The following is a 15,972-nucleotide window of genomic DNA, read 5'->3' as shown; positions in this document are numbered from 1 at the left end:
GACGCGGGGGTGAGCAGCAGAGGTGGGGAGAGGAGGGGCTATTGCGCAATCATTATCAGAAAATGATCGTATCGGGCGCACACACGGAGCTGTTTGACCCCCCAGAGCGTTGCGTATGCCGTTCTATCCACCTTGGGACCTGTTATCATTTCCTCAGTCGTTTAGTGCCGTATGCGGTCGTCCTCGTGTGGCCGGATGGTCTATATGACACTAAACAGTAACGCAAACGGCCGTTTTTGTCCTCGTGTGGCTGCAGCCTCAATCTCGAGGATACTGGCTTCCAAGCCAATATTTCATCATCGAGTGCCGCCGAAGGACTGTTCCAATCTCCAGCATACTTGGAATTCCACCGTGGCCGCGTCTTTGGTTTGGGGGAAATTTCGAGGCTGCACATGGGTAGACTTCGCGTCCTTAAAATCCCCACAATGCTTTGCGCACGGACCAATTTCAAAAACCCTTGCGGAGAATGGCTGAACCGACGCAGCACACATTTAGATGTAAGTATGTAGTGGCGTAGAACATGTGTTGGTAGATATGTTACTTCGTTTGTTTGTTATCACCAAAAATGTGTTCCGTGAAAGAAAAGCAAGTTCATAATTAGATAGACATCGTGAGGTATTTACTTTCGGTACAGTTTATGTTGAAACCGTTAGAGAGAGTGGCACACTTGTTAGCCTGTTCCATTCTTCTTCGTTTTCCGAAGCCGTGGCTTGGAAGTATACTTGCTTCGTTTCTGAAGGAAGTGACTTGGAAGTATGCGACGACCAAGCCAGCATCCTCGCGATGTCTCAGGTGAGCTGCTCATGTTAGTGAGGGTTAAAGTATTGTGGTTATTTGTTAATGTAGTTATTGTTGTTATTTATTAATGTAGTTATTGTTGTTATTTATGAGTGTATTTAACGTGTTTTACATTCTATATATCCATGGATATGTCAGAGCTCTGACAGGTTAGGAGCAGCAGCTCACCTGTCCTGCAGCGTCCCCTGCTGCAGGACAGGTGAGCTGCTGCTCCTCTCAGGTGTCTCTGTGACTCTGTCCTGCAGCGCCCCCCATTAAAATGAATAGCAGCTTCAGGTGCAGTTGGAGGACTCTTCTTCATTGGTGGCTGTAATGCAGAAGGACCTCTCCTCTTTTTCTCTGGCGTCACTCCACCAGCTCGTCACCACGGTAACCAATTAACCTTAATTAGAGACTGTCAATACATGTATCCATTAGCATCACACATTCATGTAAGTGTGTGTGTGTGTGTGTGTGTGTGTGTGTGTGTGTGTGTGTGTGTGTGTGTGTGTGTGTGTGTGTGTGTGTGTGTGTGTGTGTGTGTGTGTGTGTGTGTGTGTGTGTGTGTGTGTGTGTGTGTGTGTGTGTGTGTGTGTGTGTGTGTGTGTGTGTGTGCGTGTGTGTGAGTGTGTAGAGGACCTGTGTGTGTCGAGGGTCAGCAGGGTTTCCGTGGTGATGAAGTGTCTGGATGGTTTGTCTGGAAACAGGAACGACCTGCAGACGCTGCTGAGCCTCGGACTGACAGCCAAGGTGCTTTACCTGTCCAGGTGTACTCTATATTTATATACATGTACCTGTCCAGGTGTACTCTATATGTATACATATTTACTAATGCTGTCAAAATGATCGCGTTAACGGCGGTAATTCATTTTTTAAATTAATTGCGTTAAAATATTTAACGCATTTAACGCATGTGCAGAATGGCCCGCCCCATACGGGAAATAACTCTCAGAATAACGTTAATAGCACATTTTTACAACTTGAGGAACGAATGTTTTTAATAAGGGCTATACAAGTGTTCATACTGGGTAGTTTATTTAGTTTAAAAAAAATTATCCAACGATTTACAGACCATTCTTTCCCCATGTAAGTCAATGGGAAAAAGTGTTTTCGGGCCTGGCAACCAAACGGATGTACAGTACCGCCGTTTGGCCAGCACGAATATTTCCATCTGAGTCCGGCGCACTTCCTGGGGGCTTATAGTACAGGGGTGCACATAACTGGTACGCAGGTTATGTGCGTAACCTGAAATGCGTACCGTCACTTGTGTCACAAAGCGCATTTGCGTACCGACGTACTTGTGAAGCTTTTCCAAAAGGCGGTTGGATCACCGGACGACAGAGTCGGTCTCCGTGTGCACAGACAGGCTGCTGTTAACGTCGGTCTGTACAACGGAATTGTGCCAAAACTACGCCAACCGACTGCGGAGGGAGACTCCCCCCCCTTCACTGGAGAACTGCGATAAAACAGCTGATCACAACGTTCACACTCTGTGGTCACGAAGTACTCCACTAGCCGCCGCCCCCCCTCCCCTGTCGACTTTCCTGAAGTACTCCCCGGTTGATAGAAATCAACACGTAATGAATTAAGACCCCACGGTTTGATGATTGATAGGTGTGTGGGCCGACTTTCATTTTGACACACAGAACAATGTTATAATAAACATACATACATAGGCTACTGTATGTTAAATGGATATATCCGCCTTCTTTCATTTATCTTTCCATTCCCACAACAATATACATAAAGAAATGGCATATTTTGGACATAGTTCGAATGGTGATTAATCTGATGAATTAATTTTTAAGCTGTGATTAATCTGATTAAAAATGTTAATCGTTTGACAGCCCTAGTATTTACCTGTCCAGGTGTACTCTACATTTATATACATGTACCTGTCCAGGTGTACTCTACATTTATATACATGTACCTGTCCAGGTGTACTCTATATTTATATGCATGTACCTGTCCAGGTGTAATCTAGATTTATATACATGTACCTGTCCAGGTGGTGCAGTGGTTCGAGGCGCTGCTCGGCCTGCTGACCTCTGACCCCCCACCCCCCCCCCGGACCCCCCCCCCCCCTGCTGAGCCTCACTGAGCAGTTCGACGACTTCTTCAAAGTGAGAGGCATTCTGGGAGATGTAGTCCTGCACTGCTTTCAGACCAGAGGGATTTATCAGCATTGTCATACTGATATTCTGTACAAACTGTGAAGTCCACTGAGACAAATGTAACATTTGTGATATTGGGCTATACAGTGGGGCAAAAAAGTATTTAGTCAGCCACCGCAAGTTCTCCCACTTAAAAAGATGAGAGAGGCCTGTAATTTTCATCCTAGGTACACCTCAACTATGAGAGACAGAATGAGAGAAAACAATCCAGAAAATCACATTGTCTGATTTTTTAAAGAATTTATTTGCAAATGATGGTGGAAAATAAGTATTTGGTCAATAACAAAAGTTAATCTCAATACTTTGTTATATACCCTTTGTTGGCAATGACAGAGGTCAAACGTTTTCTGTAAGTCTTCACAAGGTGTTCACACACTGTTGCTGGTATTCTGGCCCATTCCTCCATGCAGATCTCCTCTAGAGCAGTGATGTTTTGGGGCTGTCGCTGGGCAACACGGACTTTCAACTCCCTCCAAAGATTTTCTATGGGGTTGAGATCTGGAGACTGGCTAGGCCACTCCAGGACCTTGCAATGCTTCTTACGAAGCCACTCCTTCGTTGCCCGGACGTTGTGTTTGGGATCATTGTCATGCTGAAAGACCCAGCCACGTTTCATCTTCAATGCCCTTGCTGATGGAAGGAGATTGTCACTCAAAATCTCACGATACATGGCCCCATTCATTCTTTCCTTTACACGGATCAGTCGTCCTGGTCCCTTTGCAGAAAAACAGCCCCAAAGCATGATGTTTCCACCCCCATGTTTCACAGTAGGTGTTCTTTGGATGCAACTCAGCATTCTTTCTCCTCCAAACACGTCTAGTTGAGTTTTTACCAAAAAGTTCTATTTTGGTTTCCTCTGACCATATGACATTCTCCCAATCCTCTTCTGGATCATCTAAATGTTCTCTAGCAAACTTCAGACGGGCCCGGACATGTACTGGCTTAAGCAGGGGGACACGTCTGGCACTGCAGGATTTGAGTCCCTGGCGGCGTAGTGTGTTACTGATGGCAGCCTTTGTTACTTTGGTCCCAGCTCTCTGCAGGTCATTGACTCGGTCCCCCCGTGTGGTTCTGGGATTTTTGCTCACCGTTCTTGTGATCACTTTGACCCCACGGGGTGAGATCTTGCGTGGAGCCCCAGATCGAGGGAGATTATCAGTGGTCTTGTATGTCTTCCATTTTCTAATAATTGCTCCCACAGTTGATTTCTTCACACCAAGCTGCTTACCTATTGCAGATGCAGTCTTCCCAGCCTGGTGCAGGTCTACCATTTAGTTTCTGGTGTCCTTTGACAGCTCTTTGGTCTTGGCCATAGTGGAGTTTGGAGTGTGACTGTTTGAGGTTGTGGACAGGTGTCTTTTATACTGATAACGAGTTCAAACAGGTGCCATTAATACAGTTAACGAGTGGAGGACAGAGGAGGCTCTTAAAGAAGAAGTTACAGGTCTGTGAGAGCCAGAAATCTTGTTTGTTTGTAGGTGACCAAATACTTATTTTACCGAGGAATTTACCAATTAATTCATTAAAAATCCTACAATGTGATTTCCTGGATTATTTCCCCCCATTCTGTCTCTCATAGTTGAAGTGTACCTCGGATGAACATTACAGGCCTCATCTTTTTAAGTGGGAGAACTTGCACAATTGGTGGCTGACTAAATACTTTTTTGCCCCACTGTATGTCTGTCTCTCACCCTCTCATATGTCTGTCTCTCACCTGTCTGTCTCTCACCCTCTCATATGTCTGTCTCTCACCTGTCTGTCTCTCACCCTCTCATATGTCTGTCTCTCACCTGTCTGTCTCTCACCCTCTCATATGTCTGTCTCTCACCTGTCTGTCTCTCACCCTCTCATATGTCTGTCTCTCACCTGTCTGTCTCTCAGCTGCTGGGTCAGTCTCTTCCAGGTTTGTTTCTTCATTTCGTTTTTTACCTTAAATTCTGAATTTATTGACTTGGTGTTACATGTCCCAATTACCTGTCTGTCTCACACCTGTCTCTCTCTACCTGTCTGTCTCTACCTGTCTCTCTCTACCTGTCTGTTTCTACCTGTCTGTTTCTACCTGTCTCTCTCTACCTGTCTCTCTCTACCTGTCTGTCTCTACCTGTCTGTCTCTACCTGTCTCTCTCTACCTGTCTGTTTCTACCTGTCTGTTTCTACCTGTCTCTCTCTACCTGTCTCTCTCTACCTGTCTGTCTCTACCTGTCTCTCTCTACCTCTCTGTCTGTCTGTCAGGGTGTACACCTTCCCCTGCCTGTCTGTCTGACACCTGTCTGTCTGTCTGTCAGGGTGTACACCTTCCCCTGCCTGTCTGTCTGACACCTGTCTGTCTGTCTGTCAGGGTGTACACCTTCCCCTGCCTGTCTGTCTGACACCTGTCTGTCTGTCTGTCAGGGTGTACACCTTCCCCTGCCTGTCTGTCTGACACCTGTCTGTCTGTCTCTCAGGGTCTACACCTTCCCCTGCCGCCAAGCCTTCCTGGACTCCACCGAGGTACAGACACGAAAATGATCAAAACAATGTGTTTCTCACATATTGCGCACATGCTTCTAACATGTGTGTCACATGTTAGAAGCATGTTTCTCTCGTGTCCTGCAGCTGTTTCCTCCCAAAGACGACAAGTTGGACGAGTTCTGGATCGACTTCAACGTGGGCTCAGAGTGTGTGAGCTTCTTCATCGACAATCCTCAGGTAACACACCTCCACAGGTAACACACCTCCACAGCAGGAGAGGACTCTTTAAAGTAGAGACGGTACATACTGATATACACCTGAACATCAGCAGGAGAGGACTCTTTAAAGTAGAGACACTACATACTGATATACACCTGAACATCAGCAGGAGAGGACTCTTTAAAGTAGAGACACTACATACTGATATACACCTGAACATCAGCAGGAGAGGACTCTTTAAAGTAGAGACACTACATACTGATATACACCTGAACATCAGCAGGAGAGGACTCTTTAAAGTAGAGACACTACATACTGATATACACCTGAACATCAGCAGGAGAGGACTCTTTAAAGTAGAGACACTACATACTGATATACACCTGAACATCAGCAGGAGAGGACTCTTTAAAGTAGAGATACTACATACTGATATACACCTGAACATCAGCAGGAGAGGACTCTTTAAAGTAGATACACTACATACTGATATACACCTGAACATCAGCAGGAGAGGACTCTCTCAAAGTAGAGACACTACATACTGATATACACCTGAACATCAGCAGGGGAGGACTCTTTAAAGTAGAGAAACGGTACATACTGATATACACCTGAACATCAGCAGGAGAGGACTCTTTAAAGTAGAGACGGTACATACTGATATACACCTGAACATCAGCAGGAGAGGACTCTTTAAAGTAGAGACACTACATACTGATATACACCTGAACATCAGCAGGAGAGGACTCTTTAAAGTAGAGACACTACATACTGATATACACCTGAACATCAGCAGGGGAGGACTCTTTAAAGTAGAGACACTAGATACTGATATACACCTGAACATCAGCAGGAGAGGACTCTTTAAAGTAGAGACACTACATACTGATATACACCTGAACATCAGCAGGAGAGGACTCTTTAAAGTAGAGACACTACATACTGATATACACCTGAACATCAGCAGGAGAGGACTCTTTAAAGTAGAGACACTACATACTGATATACACCTGAACATCAGCAGGAGAGAACTCTTTAAAGTAGAGACACTACATACTGATATACACCTGAACATCAGCAGGGGAGGACTCTTTAAAGTAGAGACACTACATACTGATATACACCTGAACATCAGCAGGGGAGGACTCTTTAAAGTAGAGACACTACATACTGATATACACCTGAACATCAGCAGGAGAGGACTCTTTAAAGTAGAGACACTACATACTGATATATACCTGAACATCAGCAGGAGAGGACTCTTTAAAGTAGAGACACTACATACTGATATACACCTGAACATCAGCAGGAGAGGATTCTTTAAAGTAGAGACACTACATACTGATATACACCTGAACATCAGCAGGAGAGGACTCTTTAAAGTAGAGACACTACATACTGATATACACCTGAACATCAGCAGGAGAGGACTCTTTAAAGTAGAGACACTACATACTGATATACACCTGAACATCAGCAGGAGAGGACTCTTTAAAGGTAAAGTGTGTGTGTTGCAGGGCTTCCTGTGGGACTCTTTAAAGGGGACCTATCATGCAAAATGCACTTTTGTACGTCTTTTCTACATGAACATGTGTCCCCGGTGTGTCAGAAAAAACAACCCTCTCTCTTTTCCTCCGTACCCAAATCTCTAAAAACGGGGCTGCAACGGATCTGATACAGACTGATACAGATTTGAAAATTCTCTGACGTCAGGAAACGAGGAGCTCCCGCCTATATGGGCAACTCTCCACCTATCAGGGAATGAGAGGGTTGCCGTGGCATGGTAACAGCGTGGTAACAGCATGGTTACAGCATGGTAACAACATGGTAACAGCATGGTAACAGCATGGTAACAGCATGGTAACAGCATGGTAACAGCATGGTAACAGCATGGTAACAGCATGGTAACAGCATGGTCAACCAGCATGTAACAGCATGGTAACAGCATGGTAACAGGATGGTAACATGACGCTCGTGCCTCGCCCCCCCTCCTTTGCAGGGGGGCGTGGTCAGCTGCAGCTCATTTGCCACAGAATCAGCCCTTGTGAAGACAGGGCTGGAATAGAGCAAATAGAGCAAAATGAGGCGTGGCTAAAATGCATGATCTGTTCAGACATGTTTTATATAGGTATGACCCTACAATATATTATTCAAATATAGCATGATAGGTCCACTTTTAAAGTAGAGTGTGTGTGTTGCAGGGCTTCCTGTGGGACTCGATTGTCCTGCAGCAGGAGGAAGTGGATCTCTACAGCCTCAAAGGTAACTTCCTGTCTGATTGTTTATATTTCATCTCTGTTTGTTTATTTATCTCTCATGATGCTGTGTGTGTTTTCCTAGAATGCAGTGGGGTAGAGGCGGTCCTCAGCGTGCGGCTGAAGCTTCCCATCATGCACCGGGACAGCCCAGGTCAGGTGGTGCAGCTGAGGTTCGACAGCGAACACCTGAGCAAACTGCAGGAGGCGATGGGGCGGGTCTTCATGGTACCTGTCAATCAAATACCTGCAGATATCAGTTTCAGTGAAAACAGAATAAAAATGTATTTAATTGTAATAATAATCATGTCAGAATATGGGTGTGTTTCCCCCCCCTCTGAAACAGAAAGTGAAGTGTTCCTCAGATGGTACGGTCCAGGTCTCCCGCCCCACTGATAAGCACTATGGAAGGTCCTACCGCAGGAAGAAAGCACAGAGTAAGCTGAAAGGTCTTCAAAATAAAAGCCCTAAGTTTATAATACTGTCTGACTGTCTGACTCCTGTCTGTCTGACTCCTGTCTGTCTGACTCACCTGTCTGTCTGACTCACCTGTCTGTCTGACTCACCTGTCTGTCTGACTCACCTGTCTGTCTGACTCACCTGTCTGTCTCTCCCACAGTCCTCCCCATGTCCTCCCCAAGTAGTGAGCAGGACTCACCTGTTCCGAAGGTAACCTCAGAGGAACCTGTCTGTCTCTCTCTCTACGGTCCAGGTCTTCCACCCCGCTAACAAGCACCATGGAAAGACCTACCACAGGAAGAAAGCAAAGAGCAAGAACAAGCTGAAAGGTATATAATATAATACTGTCTGTCTGTCTGACTGTCTGACTCACCTGTCTGTCGGACTCACCTGTTTGTCTGACTCACTTGTCTGTCTAATACTGTCTGTCTGCCTGTCTCTCCCACAGTCCTCCCCATGTCCTCCCCAAGTAGTCTGGACTCACCTGTTCCGAAGGTAATGTGTGTGTGTGTGTGTGTGTGGTGTGTGTGTGTGTGTGTGTGTGTGTGTGTGTGTGGTGTGTGTGTGTGTGTGTGTGTGTGTGTGTGTGTGTGTGTGTGTGTGTGTGTGTGGTGTGTGTGTGTGTGTGTGTGTGTGTGTGTGTGTGTGTGTGTGTAACTCCTCCTCTCTGTTTCAGGTGAATCAGGCAGAGCTTCTGTTCGATCAGATCTTTCACTCCTCCCCCACACACTCCTCAGGTAAGTACATTATATACCTGTCTGTTGACTCATCAATAACCCCCCCCCCCAATTAAAACCACCTCAGAGGAACCTGGCTGTCTCTCAGGGTTACATGAGGGGGCGGAGCTACAAACGTCTCAGGTGCAGAAAGACATGTTTGGAGACCTCTCTTTCATTCCAAAGGTAGGTTATATTTATATAATTATTATATTAAAGGTACAGTTTTTACTGGTGGTCTACCTGTGTTTCAGGAAGGGTTCGGTTCTGTCAGGAAGAGGTCCGCTCTCGACTCAGGTATTATTTATTATCTCACTCTGCTGATGGGTTATTGCTCACTCTTTAACATTTAAGATTATATTTCTGTTTCTGTCTGAAGGTTACCTGTTAGACCAAACTGAGGGCCCGCTGGGCAAAACCAGGAGGGAGGAGCCTGAGGCCAAGGGGGGGGAACCTGTGTCAGAGGGAGAGGGGGTGGAGGGGGAAGAGCCTGTGTCAGAGGGGGAAGCACCTGAGTGGGAGGAGCCAGAGCCTAAGCGGGGAGGAGGGGGAAGAGCTGTGGGAGGAGCCATAGTCAGAGGGGGAGGAGCCTAACCGCCTGCAGACAGGTAGATATGTTATCATTTATTAACATGATGATGTTTGAATGATTCTTAAATCTGCTGCTCACCTGCTCCCAGAGTCCTCACCTGAGGGGGCGGGGCCTGTGGGGGGGGTGGAGCCAGGGTCTCACCTGACGTCCGATATCACCGCTGCCTTCAACACCTTTAATTCTCAGCTGGATCACCACTTCACCGTCAGTGCACACCCTAAAGGATTTTATTATCAACAAACAAATAAAGTACTTTAAAATATGAAATAACGATACGTGGCTGTTGGAAGAACGTGGAGACAGAAATACTCCAGTCGTTAACAAAATGTCAACAACACGTCTCCTCCCTGCTGACCGCTGTCCATCAACACAGGTAACACATCTGTACAAGTACCAGCCACTTTATCCCACCTGTCCGTCAGCACAAGTACCGCCCACTTTATCACACCTGTCCGTCAGCACAAGTACCGCCCACTTTATCACACCTGTCCGTCAGCACAAGTACCGCCCACTTTATCACACCTGTCCGTCAACACAAGTACCGCCCACCTTATCACACCTGTCTGTCAACACAAGTCCCGCCCACTTTATCACACCTGTCCATCAGCACAAGTACCGGCCACTTTATCGTGTGTTTGTGTGTGTGTGTGTGTGTGTGTGGGTGTATGTGAGTGGGGGGGGGAGTGTGTGTATGGTGGGATGGGTGTGTGTGGTGCGGTGTGTGTGAAGGTGGTGGGAACGGTGGGGTGTGTGGTGGGTGTATGGAGTGAGTGTGTGTGAGGTGTGTTTATGTGTGTGGGTGTGTGTGTGTGGTGGTGTGTGAATGTGTGTGTATGTGGTGTGTGTGGTGGTGTGTGTGTGTGTGTGTGAATGTGTGTGTGTGAATGTGTGTGTGTGAATATATGTGTGTGTGTGAATGTGTGTGTGTGTGTGTGTGTGTGTGTGTGTGTGTGTGTGTGTGTGTGTGTGTGAATGTGTATGTATGTGTGTGTGTGTGTGTGTGTGTGTGTGTATGTGTGTGCATGTGTGTGTGTGTGTGTGTGTGTGTATGTGTGTGTGGTGTGTGTGTGTGTGTGTGTGTGCTGTGTGTGTGTGTGTGTGTGTGTGTGTGTGTGTGGTGTGGTGTGTGTGTGTGTGTGTGTGTGTGTGTGTGTGTGTGTAGGTTGGTGTTGCTCCACAGGTTTCAGAGCAGTGTCACTGATCAGCTGAAGAGTATCCATGATGATTCAAACCGTCTGACTTCCATCAACACACAAACCCTGGTACACAGAATACTGCAGTAATACTGCTGCTACTGTACTAATATACTACTACTGTACTAATACTGCTACTTTACTAATACTACTACTGTACTAATACTACTACTGTACTAATATTAATACTGTACTAATGCTAATACTGCTACTGTACTAATACTGCTACTTTACTAATACTGCTACTTTACTAATACTACTACTGTACTAATACTGCTACTGTACTAATACTGCTACTTTACTAATACTACTACTGTACTAATACTGCTACTGTACTAATACTGCTACTGTACTAATACTGCTACTTTACTAATACTACTACTGTACTAATACTGCTACTGTACTAATACTAATACTGCTACTGTACTAATACTGCTACTTTACTAATACTACTACCGTACTAATACTGCTACTGTACTAATACTAATACTGCTACCGTACTAATACTGCTACTGTACTAATACTACTACTTTACTAATGCTAATACTGCTACTGTACTAATACTGCTACTGTACTAATACTAATACTGCTACCTTACTAATACTACTAGCGTACTAATACTGCTACTGTACTAATACTGCTACTGTACTAATACTGCTACTGTACTGATACTAATACTGCTTCTGTACTAATACTGCTACTGTACTAATACTAATACTGCTACCTTACTAATACTACTAGCGTACTAATACTGCTACTGTACTAATACTGCTACTGTACTAATACTGCTACTGTACTAATACTAATACTGCTTCTGTACTAATACTGCTTCTGTACTAATACTGCTACTGTACTAATACTAATACTGCTACTTTACTAATACTGCTACTGTACTAATACTACTACTGTATTAATACTGCTACTGTACTCACTAATACTGCAGTACTGATCCGGGTACAGAGAATATATTTAAGAATAAAACACATTAGTAGTCAGACCTGATCCAGTTCTTCTGTCTCTCTTCAGAACTTCTTCCAGACTGAGATGCAGCAGCTGGGCTCGTTCTGTGAGGAGACCCTGACCATGTGAGTCTGGATCTGACTCTGGATCTGAGTATGATTCTGATCCTGGATCTGAGTCTGTTTCTGATCCTGGATCTGTTTCTGTTTTGTTTCCTCAGATTAAGGTCATTGGGTGGGGGTGAGTCGGGGGCGGGGCATCCATCCATCCAACAAGGGAGGAGGAGAGCTCGTCCAATCAGGAGACTCCCTGAGGTTTAATTTGTTAAGATCCTGACCCTGATGTATTTTTGTTTACCTTAAAGAACCGGTTCCAGGCTGGTTCTGTCTCTTTGTTTCAGCCTCGGAGCTTCTATAAATCCTGGTTCTGTAAAACGAGTCCACGTGTCTTTCATTAAAACTGTCCCTCACACCTGCATGTAGAACTGAAACTGGACCTGAAGAGACCCGGTCCTCTGAGACCGGAGAACATTCATATAAAGAGCTTCTGGACTCTTGAGGTTCTGGTTCCTCAGTCTGGTTTATAAAGAGCTTCTGGACTCTTGAGGTTCTGGTTCCTCAGTCTGGTTTATAAAGAGCTTCTGGACTCTTGAGGTTCTGGTTCCTCAGTCTGGTTTATAAAGAGCTTCTGGACTCTTGAGGTTCTGGTTCTTTAATACAAAGCTGAACAAAGCAGCATCACTTCACCGGTCCTGCTCAGAACCATTTAGGATTTGGTTTCTAAATAATAGTTAGATAAAGTTGCACAGTATTCCAGCTCATCATTACAGTTATTCCACAAATGAACACCTTTTGTTTTGATGCAATGAACGATGCATTTGAATACTTACGCTCACTTGAAAATGTCAGAAAAAGGGAAAGAATGGGAGATAAATATCCCCAAATCTCAAAATGGTATTATATGTGTTGTGTGTTTGTGGTCCTCTTTCAGTTGAGGCACTGTAGGATGCTTCAGGAAAAGACCAAACACTGGATGTCTTTCAGTCGCCAACATGTGTTTTCGAGACACTGATATTAACGGGGAAACCCTGCAGGACCCAAATGCCTCGTCTCTGTGTGGGAGTGATTACCCATCAGCCCGCGGGGCAGAGGAAAGGCAGCGTTACCCCCGGGTTGCGGTCGGATAATCCAAAAAGCAGCTGTTAAATAATAGTGAAGTCACGTTGTAATAACAATAACTCATCTCTCTCGAGTTTTCTTTTTGTGCTTTGCCAAAAGCCACTGTGTCAAGACTCAAGTGTCCTACTTGGGTTGCCGTCCGGAGTTGTCCAATAGAGTGCTCACAGATTTTGGGTATCATCAGAATAGCAGTGGAAGTTGAGTCCATGATGGCGGATGGCTTTGTTTTCAGTAAATGTTGATTTCATCATCTTCTCAAACTGTTTAAAGCCGATGCTTTACGAACAGTTGAACAATATTTCTTCATAGGAACTTTCTATGTAGTAACATATACTCAAGCATTATATATCCGGCAATCGCTCTGTCAAAACTGATGTTGAAATACAGCACATATAAACATAATGGGGGATAATAATAGTTGCTTATTCTGTTGAATTTATGCTCATTATTTTAGGACATAAGGTTCTTCAAGAGCCAATTGCTTTTGCTTTGGCTTTTTCTAAAGCGAAGACGTTTTGAAAAGTAATAAGTGGTTCTGTCTTTTACAGGATTCAACCCCCCTTGTATTGATTTGTTTTAAAAGGAACAGACACTTGCGTCATTCATTTGTAGTGATATAATAATTGTGGGATTTGTATTGCATCCACTTCATTTGCAACGACGAAAGCCAACGCAATTTCCTCCATTGCAAGCCGACTCCAAGCTGTAACCCCCCCCAAACCCCCCCCCCCCCCCCCCTCCGGCTGCAATCGGCTATTCTCGTCTACTTTCGAGGCGAGACGCAGCTCATCTCAAACAAGCCTTCTACCTGTTGGCAGTCTCGTTGAAGCTACAACGACCTCTCGCGATAGATCCGCGAAACTGCAGCTTCAGTGGATAAGAGCGCGAGCTGTGCCTCTCGTGCGGCAGTTGGTGTGTATGAAGCTGCGCGTGCCTGTCTGCTGCACAAGCTCCGGGAAGCTGAAACACTAAATGAGACCAAATCCAGAAAGTACATCTCCGAGCAGCTGCTGCAAAGACACCAGGGACATTCATAGCAAGGTAAGAGATTCGACTTTGTGTTACATTAAAGAAACGTCCATTTTGGCGGAAAGAAATCGCTTTAAATGTCTTTAAAATTACTAATTAAATACAATAAAATGTGTCTGCAAACAAGTTCATGTGCACGAATTACTAGGTAGCCTAACATACGTATCAAATAATAATTTCATATATTTTATTATAATAAATCAACTGTTTCCCATCGATTTTTTAAATTATTTTCTCTTTCTTTTTATATTTTGTATTTGTTATGCTTATGTAAAGAACTTTAAATTGTCCAGAATGTGCCTTAAAATTAATGTATATTACTGATATATTTATTGTTGTTATATATTCAAGTAAAATCGCTGTGTTTATATAAAAAGTTACCCTTTTATTTGTATCTATTTCATTCTAAAACGGAGGAACTCCCATGGATCAAAACACATTTCTAATCCTGATGTCATTTAAAATCATGCAGCTGTGTGTCTCACATGAATGCATGGAGGTATGAATGAGTATGAGCCCTTTATGCATGTTTGCTGTGCATCGTGTGCGTGTTTCCCGGCAGAGGTTGCTCCTGAAATAGAAGTCACTCTCGGTGTTCTGAGAGGGGAGGTAATCCTGGCTTTTCTCTAATCGGGTCTAATGCCACCTCCTCGCTGCTTTCTCTGCCAAACGCAAACCCCTTCCTCTGCCTGAAGAGGGGGGACGATGTCGTTACAGTCATTAGTACAACTTCTCTCAAATGCTATATGCTAATGAGGCTTCATCTAATTACAAAGGGGCTAATTTGCATGCATTCAGAACAGAAATGTGAGCGTTGGATACAGCCAGGTGCAAAATGATTGTGTTATTGTGTTGACACTTGTTTTTTAGAAAGGGGATCTCTTTGTTTACTCTTTAAAGGAGAAAATACTTCCTTAAAAACTGCATTTTCTGCATGTGTTTCGTAATGAAGGAGCTGCTGTGTCCTCTGTGAGCTTCAGAAGAGAGGGATCACAGCCTCAGGGAAAGTCCATTATCTTGAAGCACCTTTTGGAAAAGCTGTGAAAAAGTGTTAATGTCATGTTTTAATTTCCAAATGAGGCATGATGTCATGCTAACTTTGAGGCCAACGAAATCTACGCACACAGCCGGCAACGTTACTAAAAGAAACTCCTCAATGTGGATTGTGGATGTTTTCTCCCCAATAATCAAAGAGAAGACTGTGGTGGAGGCTAGCAGTGCATTGCAATGTGTTTGTATGACAAGTGATCTCAAATGCTACGTGTAAATATGCATTATGCTAACTATTGGTGAAGTTAGTAGAAATCTGCAGAATAAACAAACTAAAGATATTAAATTCAGCTCCTAAATGTGGATTTCGGATGTTCTCTTTCCACAAGTCTGAAAGTAGACTTCTTCCTCATCTTATGCTAACCCGTGCATTATATATGTCTCAATATGGACCCAAAACTCAGCTTCTTTAATTCTGTGAATACTTCCCATATTGTGCCCTTGTAAGTTGTTGCATATAGTGATTATCATCTGTATTGAATATGTCTTAATATGGACCCCAACTCTATAGTTTATTCAATAAAAACCAACAGACAAACATAGTTTTCTTTCCACTAGTCTGAAAGCACACTACGTTATGCATTACAATGCGTTTTGCATGTATTGAATACGTCTTGATATGGACCCACAGATCGTTCTAGCGTGTCCAATTCCCTGCAAAGTGTCCCACGCTGTCCTCTTGTAAGTAGTGCACACAGTGGCCATCTTCCTCCCTCATCAAAAGGTTCTGGGTATTTGGCCTCAGCTTGGATGCGTTCACCTTGCCAAAGTTCTTCCCCCCCTCATATATCCTCCTCAGCCCTTGAGCAGTGACTGCCAGCGTGCTTTGGCGTCCTCAGAAAGAACAGGAAATCCCTCAGTGCCTCTAACAGGACTGCTGAATGCACAGGAATTGGTCCAACATTGCCTCCGCAGT

General features: G+C 44.4%; 2 protein-coding genes and 1 long non-coding RNA gene across 4 annotated transcripts in view; all 3 read left to right on the top strand.

The window, feature by feature from the left end:
- Positions 1-669: 669 nt before the first annotated feature.
- On the top strand, positions 670-9,590 carry LOC117533137. The gene is made up of 13 exons (XM_034196774.1): positions 670-1,167; positions 1,412-1,527; positions 2,786-2,900; positions 5,396-5,639; positions 7,826-7,886; positions 7,965-8,107; positions 8,226-8,316; positions 8,499-8,548; positions 9,015-9,075; positions 9,164-9,240; positions 9,309-9,351; positions 9,434-9,548; positions 9,584-9,590. Exons 4-13 carry the CDS (start codon positions 5,514-5,516, stop codon positions 9,588-9,590), a joined length of 774 nt encoding a protein of 257 aa, XP_034052665.1. The 5' UTR covers positions 670-1,167; positions 1,412-1,527; positions 2,786-2,900; positions 5,396-5,513.
- A 32-nt stretch (positions 9,591-9,622) lies between these two features.
- On the top strand, positions 9,623-11,953 carry LOC117533130. Of its 2 annotated transcripts, XR_004567013.1 has the most exons (4): positions 9,623-9,662; positions 9,735-10,019; positions 10,809-10,908; positions 11,866-11,953. It is a non-coding gene; the product is annotated as an uncharacterized LOC117533130 (long non-coding RNA). The 2 variants fall into 2 exon arrangements; XR_004567012.1 differs by having other exon boundaries at positions 9,628-10,019.
- Positions 11,954-13,818: 1,865 nt separating this feature from the next.
- zgc:194990 (uncharacterized protein LOC568410 homolog) overlaps positions 13,819-15,972 on the top strand; it is a 15,346-nt gene continuing 13,192 nt past the window's right edge. The window contains 1 exon segment of the mRNA XM_034196770.1: positions 13,819-14,018. The gene's annotated coding sequence lies outside the window, so the exon portion shown is untranslated.

Source organism: Gymnodraco acuticeps, unplaced genomic scaffold (genome assembly GCF_902827175.1).
Source record: "Gymnodraco acuticeps unplaced genomic scaffold, fGymAcu1.1, whole genome shotgun sequence".
Lineage (NCBI taxonomy): Eukaryota > Metazoa > Chordata > Actinopteri > Perciformes > Bathydraconidae > Gymnodraco > Gymnodraco acuticeps.
This window is presented reverse-complemented; position numbering and strand designations above follow the sequence as displayed.

Coding starts and splice junctions, on each gene's coding strand:
- LOC117533137 (XM_034196774.1), top strand. CDS start 5,514: ATGTTAGAAGCATGTTTCTCTCGTGTCCTGCAGCTGTTTCCTCCCAAA. Junction 9,076..9,163: donor CTCCCCCACACACTCCTCAG/GTAAGTACATTA, acceptor GCTGTCTCTCAG/GGTTACATGAGGGGGCGGAG. Junction 9,352..9,433: donor GAGGTCCGCTCTCGACTCAG/GTATTATTTATT, acceptor TTCTGTCTGAAG/GTTACCTGTTAGACCAAACT.